The sequence below is a fragment of the Anarrhichthys ocellatus genome, unplaced genomic scaffold (genome assembly GCF_004355925.1).
Source record: "Anarrhichthys ocellatus isolate YVR2014 unplaced genomic scaffold, GSC_Weel_1.0 scaffold29, whole genome shotgun sequence".
Classification (NCBI taxonomy): Eukaryota; Metazoa; Chordata; class Actinopteri; order Perciformes; family Anarhichadidae; genus Anarrhichthys; species Anarrhichthys ocellatus.
In genome coordinates this window covers 4713669-4721219 of record NW_022280059.1, presented here as the reverse complement: position 1 = coordinate 4721219, position 7551 = coordinate 4713669, and the positions used below count along the sequence as shown (strand labels likewise).

The 7551-nt window shown below is 43.7% G+C and overlaps 1 protein-coding gene across 1 annotated transcript in view; it reads left to right on the top strand.

Annotated features, from left to right (window-relative positions):
• The first annotated feature begins 204 nt into the window (after positions 1 to 204).
• frya (furry homolog a (Drosophila)) overlaps positions 205 to 7551 on the top strand; it is a 41746-nt gene continuing 34399 nt past the window's right edge. The window contains exons 1-2 of the mRNA XM_031863821.1: positions 205 to 687; positions 6634 to 6833. Of these exons, the coding sequence (XP_031719681.1) occupies positions 618 to 687; positions 6634 to 6833 (270 nt within the window). The 5' untranslated portion in view covers positions 205 to 617. The remainder of the gene's footprint in view (positions 688 to 6633; positions 6834 to 7551) is intronic.

The following is a 7551-nucleotide window of genomic DNA, read 5'->3' as shown; positions in this document are numbered from 1 at the left end:
GTTAAAAGCCAACAGTCAGCCCCTGCTCCCATGCAGATCCCTTGTGTGCAGTTAATCCCGTCTGCCCGCTGATCACTTTGGTGCCTTCTTCTTTCTGCCGCTCTCACAGATGTTGGCTGCTATGTGTCATACTTCCCGCGTTCTCGATCTCCTCTGTCAGTGGCGGTGGCCTGTCAGATGCTCCCAGTCACGCTGAAAGACGCACAGGCCCAGCGATGTCATCGCTATCGGGCCCTGCACGCAGACAAACAGTGGTTATTATTAACTGCACTCCGCTAAGAGGATTGCTTCCTGCACTCTCAGCCTCCGCGCAGTTATTTAAAGGGAGCTTGCATTGCCGCCCACCGCCTGCCACGGCTTTAGAGAGAGAGTAAGAGGAAGGGGAGAGAGAGAGAGAGAGAGAGAGAGAGGGCTGACAGCCAAGGACAGGACACAAGAGGAGGAGTAGAGCAGTGCCACTGTGTTTTCTCAGGGTCTCGGCAGCACAGCATTGTGTGCGTCACAGAGAGGTGACAGCAGGCGCTACATGCTGGTCCCAGCTCAGCTGCTGCTGCTGCTGCTGCTACTGGAGGGAAACCACAAGTAAAGCGGGGGACACTCAACGGCAAGCTGCAGCCATGGCTAGCCAGCAGGACTCAGGCTTCTTTGAAATCAGCATCAAATCCCTGCTGAAATCGTGGAGCGGCAGTGAGTAGCAGTTTGTCTGTTGTTGTGGTTTTTTGTCCTCAGCTGACAGAGCCGACTGACTCCACTGCGGAACCTGACTTTTTATAGCCTCTTGTTCCTGTTGTGGATCCGACCAGGATGGGCTGTTGCTTGTTGCAGGATGAGCAGAGTGTGATTTGACTGTTCAAGCACGCCAGTTGCTGCAAACTTGGAAATGTCGTACTTTTACCGGCAGAACGCCGCACTCCAAAAGGTTTTCAATTGTCTCATAGCAACAGCCGGGGAGATAAGTATCTAGCAAGAGTTGTTGGCTGCGAAGAAGTTGCTCATTATACACAGGCACACAGTGCCGTGGTACAGTTACTATTACTCCGATTACCCTGCGTACTATGCAGTAAGTTCCGCTGATGTATGCATATCATATATTCTGCTTTTCTTCAATTCCTAGCCTTGTTTTTCTTCAGACTGTGAGTCTCTAACAGAGTCTAAATAGCTCTTATTAAGTGTGAGGACAGTAATAGGATTAGTGGAGGTTCAGCTTGGTTGCATATTCTGTCCAGAGCTCACAGCTCCACTGTCTCCCATCATGGCCCACGAGGATGGAGCAGGATGCCTCTCTGCAACCGATTCATGGCATAATTCTGTTTTATGTAACATATGAGAGGTGGATTATGAAGATGGACTCTCTCTGGGGGGGAAAAAACAGAAAAGTGGCTGTAGCTAAACCATGAAATGTCACCTCAGCCAATGAAACAGTTGCAGTATAGATCCCCCAATAACAATTTAGTAACATATCTGACATGTAATGATGCTTAAGATCCAAAGTGAGTTATGTCAGAAAGTCAGCCGTGCCTCTCATGCAGCGTAGTAGCTTGTGCTGTTGAATCTGAATGAAGAGAGATACCACAGAACATGCCGTCCTCGTCCAAACACTCAACATTGAGCCATCTCCCCGATGATGTTGCATAATCCTCAGAGTGGGTCACTTTGCTGATACAGGCACAGGCACTCATTGTGCAATACCAACCGTGGCAGCCCACCGCTACGCATTTAACATTAAACGTAAATTGTAAATATGTGATCTCCCAATCTCATCGCTCTGCTGCCGTTTACATGCGCTGTTTCGTAACGAATCACAAGATGACAAGAGAGACGGTGTATAAATAATCACTAGGATTTTAGATGTACTGATCTGGAAAATAAGAATATATATACATATATTTATCTTTTAATTGCTGAATGTATACGAATTGATCAGGTTTGAATAAGACTAGAAACAACAGTGTGTGTTTCCCTGTTTATCAGATACTGTTTGCACTGTGACCACAGGGTAAACAAAGTCGAGGTCCTTTAGCCAGTGGCCTCTTATAAGTCCGTGTGTCCAGCTCTAATAAAACGGTGACAACCAGCAGCACAGAACTGGCATTGTGCAGCAGCAGCGTCAGGTCTGGTGTTCTAATTGCCTGAAGGCTGGTCCACCATCAGCCAATCAGAGCAGGAGATGAGCTGCAGTGAGCCGAGCACAGCGGTGCTCCTCTTATGAGTAGTCACACGTGTCTAGTTCAGTTGTTTCTGTTGTGAAACGCTATTGTGGCTCAATTTCCGTTTAGTTTGGCAGTTTCCTCACATTTTGACCACGTTTTTTAAATAATCCTTCCTCTGTGTTGTAGCTCGACGCTATATGTTTTGCTGTGCAATACTTGTGCTCTTTTTTTGAGGAGCTAAAAATAGTGTTTCAACGGTGAATGAAATTGCAGAAGTTATTCATAGACGAATCCCTTCCGTTTAGCTGGAAGAGACAGACGCAGGCGTTTTTACGGTCGAGGACTTTTATAGATGAAACGCTCCCTCACAGCAGGCAGCCATTTCAAGCATGATGTCAGCTGGCTAAAACAGGGCTGATGGTCAATAGTTTCAGACTGAGGTTTGTAATCACTCTCCCCATTTTTTTTGTTTGTTTTTGGGACACTCAAACTGTGTCATATCACGTGATGCTACTCAAGCCAATCAAATATGTGTATTCTGATGAGCATCGCGGCTTGAGTGAGATATAAACTGGACGAGAGGCCGAACAGTCGGAATGGAACGCGAGTCAGAGAAGTCTTTAACCAAGAATGGACAGACTCTTGTGTCTTCATTCTTCCCACAGACAGCTCAAAACCAGTATGTGTCTCATATGTTCAGAGACCGTGGCGATTATTAAAAGCGGTAATGTGAAGCAGCACTACGAGACAAAGCTCACATCTTTTCTCTCGCATCCAAAATGAAGGCACAGAAAATAAACCTAAGAGCCCAATATGATCACAATCCTAATACATGAATTCACTGACCAACAATGATGTTAAAGTGAGGGGAATAGAAGTTCTCTTTTTAGAAGATGAGAATATAACATTGTGGTTTTTTTTATTGACATCTCTTCACACCTGAATGAACTGAATTTAAAGCTGCAGCACAATTCAGTTCAGTTCATTTTTCTACAATGAAGTACTTTATTTTAAGATAAACATTTTTCAAAAGCTTTTTTATTTGTATACATCCATCCTTTATCGTAATTGAAATGAGGGAAGAACATTTATTTATTGTAAGAGTATTTATTATTTAGAATTCATCCAGTTAAATTTGAAAACTGACGATAAATATTGTTGAGATATTATTCAATAAAACTTTTTTTATTTAATTTGACTTCAGTTGTTGACTACATACAGACGTTAATACAACTGTTGGCTACTTAAATATATATACAGGACTAAATCATTGCACAAGTTAGACATTATTGTGATGTCCTGACCTTTGCGTGAGGAGATTCTCTCTAACTGGACCTCTGTGAACTTTAAATGAATACTCCTGCTCTGTTGGCTCCAGCTGTTGCCTGCCTCCTCTTTTGATAAATATTTCAGCAAAAAATATTTCAGCTTCAACTCCAAACAGCATTCCAGGATTTTAAGTCATAGATTAAATGAAAGCTCCAGTGAGTTCTTCTGTTTCATTTTTAATATGGAAATATAGTTGGTGTGGCACATCTGGTGGTTAACAGGGTTATTTCCTTTGACCTTAAACTTTATAATCTAAACCAGATGACAACATTTTTCCCGCTCATTACGTTACATGACGCAAACTTTTTTATTAACGCCCACCTTTGGTGGAGCACCTAAGAACAGTGTCCCTTTATACCCAGCCTAGAAGGACAATACTGTACAGCGGTGGAGGAGAGAATTAAATGCAATTTAAAAGCCTATAGATTGCTTACTAATCCCTCACAGAAATGCAGAGTCAATGCTTCTCACAGCAGCTGGACAAAGTGCTCCCAATGGTCTTTGTTGACATTGGTATTTCTGGTTCAGTGAAGGAGGTCAGTGGTATCTAAATATCCACCCACTCTGTTCACAAACAAGCGCTAAGGTGGTTGTTTACTTGGTTGGACAGTAGGGAACTGCATTCTTTGCACATGTGTGTACGTGTGTGTGTGTGTGTGTGTGTGTGTGTGTGCAAGAGGGACACTTGTTAGCCTGTTTGCATTGCCCTCTGGGGAGCACCACCATGCTCAGGGTGTTTCCAGCATGGCGATGATGTAATGCACACTGTGCCCGCGCTCCTTGTTTGCAGAGTCACATGTCGCATCGAGTCGTGGAGACAGGGCAACAGAAAGGGCTTGATATGCACACTGGTTGCTCTCTTCACCTTCTATTTACAGTTTAAGTAATTACGGGATCGTTTTGACAAAATGATATGTCAATTTGATTTTATCTTACAAGTTGTGCCCTTTAAAATGTTCATTGAATCAGACGTGTTTGCATCTAGACTCTCTGTTGCTGGGAAGTTTCCTAAAAGTCTGAGATTGATCTGATTTGCCTTAACGAGTGTAGTGCTTGAAAAGGTGTACAAGTTAAAGCAGTGGCTGATCAACACTGGTGTTTACACTCTGGTGGTCTGTCAGTATAGTGTGTACCCCGGGATAAATATAGTCACACAACTATGCCACCGTAGCACGTTAGACCTCGTCGCCGCGCTGTGCCTCGGCTAAAAATTCCTGCCTGACCTTCACTCTTGGAAGGCACCGGGTGGTCACAAGGCTCGAGCAAGCCATAGCAGAAGCAGCTCAGAGAGAGAGAGAGAGAGAGAGAGAGAGGGAACGAGAGAGAGAGAGGGAACAAGAGAGATCTAGAGGTTGCGTGGTCTCCCTTACCAAATGCTACTCCCACTTTTTAAAACGCACCCGCCGTTCGGCTCTGCGCGCCATGGAAACTATGCCCAGCAGGACAGTGCCATCTGACACACAAGATATGGACGTCGGTGGATTTCACTAGCAAGCGTTTGCCTTCATTCAGGACAACCCTGGATACCATATCCTCCTTCCCCACTATGGACAGGACGGCTGTGTGCTGGAGTAAGGCCAGCGTCATCAGCTTCATCAAGGGCCTGGGTAGGTGCTGAGTTGCCAGATGTGAGGGGAGAGCGTGTTCTGAGAGATCGTCACACGTGGCATTCCTTGAAAGATATCCAAACGCTTTGTGTCCTGAAAGGACCTGGGGAAGAAGACCTGTTTACTGGTACCACAGCGTTTCTCCAGCTTCTTTTGTGCAGCTTTGTCAGAGCTACATAATTCTAACTGCACAGCCTCTGAAATATGCTCATTGGAACTTCGCTCATCTCCTGTCTTTTTTTTGTGCCGATGTGCATCTCAGTTCCCCGTTCCTTTGAGTGCATTTGTCAGTTTCTTTCAACTACCTGTAAAGAGGTAAAAGTTCTGAGTAAAGCAGTTTAGGTAATTCATTAGAGCCGCTTTTATCCTCCTATCCTTTGATCTGCAAGAAAATTGATGCTCCTGTTTGTGTGATTCCTCTTTTGGCAGACTATAAAAGTAATTAGATTAAATTACCAGCTGTGTGATTCCTCTTTTTAATACACACTGTAGGTTTTTGTCTCGTCTCAACATGAATACATAAATTACTTCAATTTCAAGGTTCGACGGATCTGCATGTGATGTGCTTAAACATGATGTGCAGGCTTACAGTATGCTAAAGTGCCGATTCTAATAATCTTATCTCACATTCAATCTCTCAATATGACATTTGCACTTTGCATAACTTTGCAGCAAGGCCGAGCTGTTTCCATGGACTGTGTTTTGTCTTAGTAAGCTCGAACCAAACCGGTTTTTTAACAAAGGTTTGAAACAGTTAAAGTCCGTAACTCAACGAGCAAAGAAAACAAAACTCATGCTGGCCACAAAGTCTGGTGTTTGATATGATACTTTGACAGATGTATTGTTCTCCTGACACAGTGCAGGCTGATCTTTGCCGCTGCTGATGTGATTTCTGTCCAGTCCCATTTATTTATTAGTAAGTCTCTGAATATTTAACACGTTAGATTTATGGCAGTGTGTGAGGTGGACCTGCAGTTAGTGCTTGCAGAGTTTCAGGCTAAATAAAAATCTCACAGTTCTAATGAGATGTTTGTAAGCGGTTCTTCACTATATTTAGCACTTTTGTGTCTGGAAGCAGCGGAGTGTAACGCTGAGGTACATTTTAACTTGTGTGTTAGTTTGCGTGGTTTTTACGGCCTAAGCCAGGCCATCCGTAATTAAACGTGGGCCCACATCATTGAAGGATGGTCACATGCACAAGATGTTTTACTTCCCTCAAAGGGCAATGACATCTTTGGTACGAAATGAAAACACCAGCTGCTGTCCATGGTGTTTTAATATCCATATGCGCTGTGTTCACTGTAGCAGTAGGAAAGAAAGAGCAGACTCGGGGCAAGCCAGTGCCCTTTGGACCGTCTCCCTCAGGAATGTTCAACATGTTGGGAACTTCATGTCCATGTTTGGAAGCTTCACAGTAATACTCTATTCAGTGATCTCTCTTCGTAAACAGATCGGTGGCTGGTCCTGTCCCACTCATTTGGGCTTGAATAGGAAATGTTCGACCTGACAACGTTGTTTACCATCTCATGCTTTTTCTTTCTCCGCAGCCTCGCCTGTGGGGAACGGATTCAGCAAACCCCCCATCCCTCCAGTCTGCTGTCCTCAGGGAGAGAAGGGCCCACCGGCCATGTTGCCCATCAGCATTGACCCGGAGAGCAAGCCGGGCGAGTACGTCCTCAAGAGCCTGTTCGCCAACTTCACCACCATGTCAGAGCGCAAGATCCGCTTCATCATGGCCGAGCCGCTGGTGAGTGGTCAGACGTTACTGCTCTTTGTGTCCTGTGGTGGTTGGCTGTTGTTGATATTTTTAAAGATCTGTGGAGATTGTCACGTGCTTCAGAAGTTGACACAAAATAAGAAAGATCAGATGTTATCACTGCTCGTCAGAGGTTGCATGAATATAAATAGTGTGCAATTCAAACACAGCTTGAGTAAAGATGTTTAAGATTGTTCCATTTGAATAATTTTAGAGGTAAAACTGTATTCAATTATTCAGGAAGTAAAAAGCAAAGGTTGGAGCAAAGTCCCCAACATAAGCACATTGCTTTTAAGGTTCATTTGTTTTTTTTTGTCTTATTTGCTGCCCTGTTAACCATCTCATGACCCCTTGTGGGTGTCCCGACCCCCAGGTTGTGAACCGCTATAACAGGGTCAGACAGGAAGCCTCATAGATCGGTAGATAACAGGAGCTGGCTTGACATGAATGAATTACAAACTGTGGTGAAAGAAGTATTTAGATTCTTTACCGAAGTAAAAGTACCGATACAGCGGTAAAAAACGAAAAAGTGCTTCATTACCAGTTAAAATAATTAAAATCTACTTAAGTTACGGTACAGTACATATTATTAGAAAAATGTACTCATTCTGCATAAAAATGTCCTCTGTGACTGATATATTATTATACATAACAATATTTGATTGTAATTACCAATACATTAATGCTAATGAAGCATTTTACTGCCGTA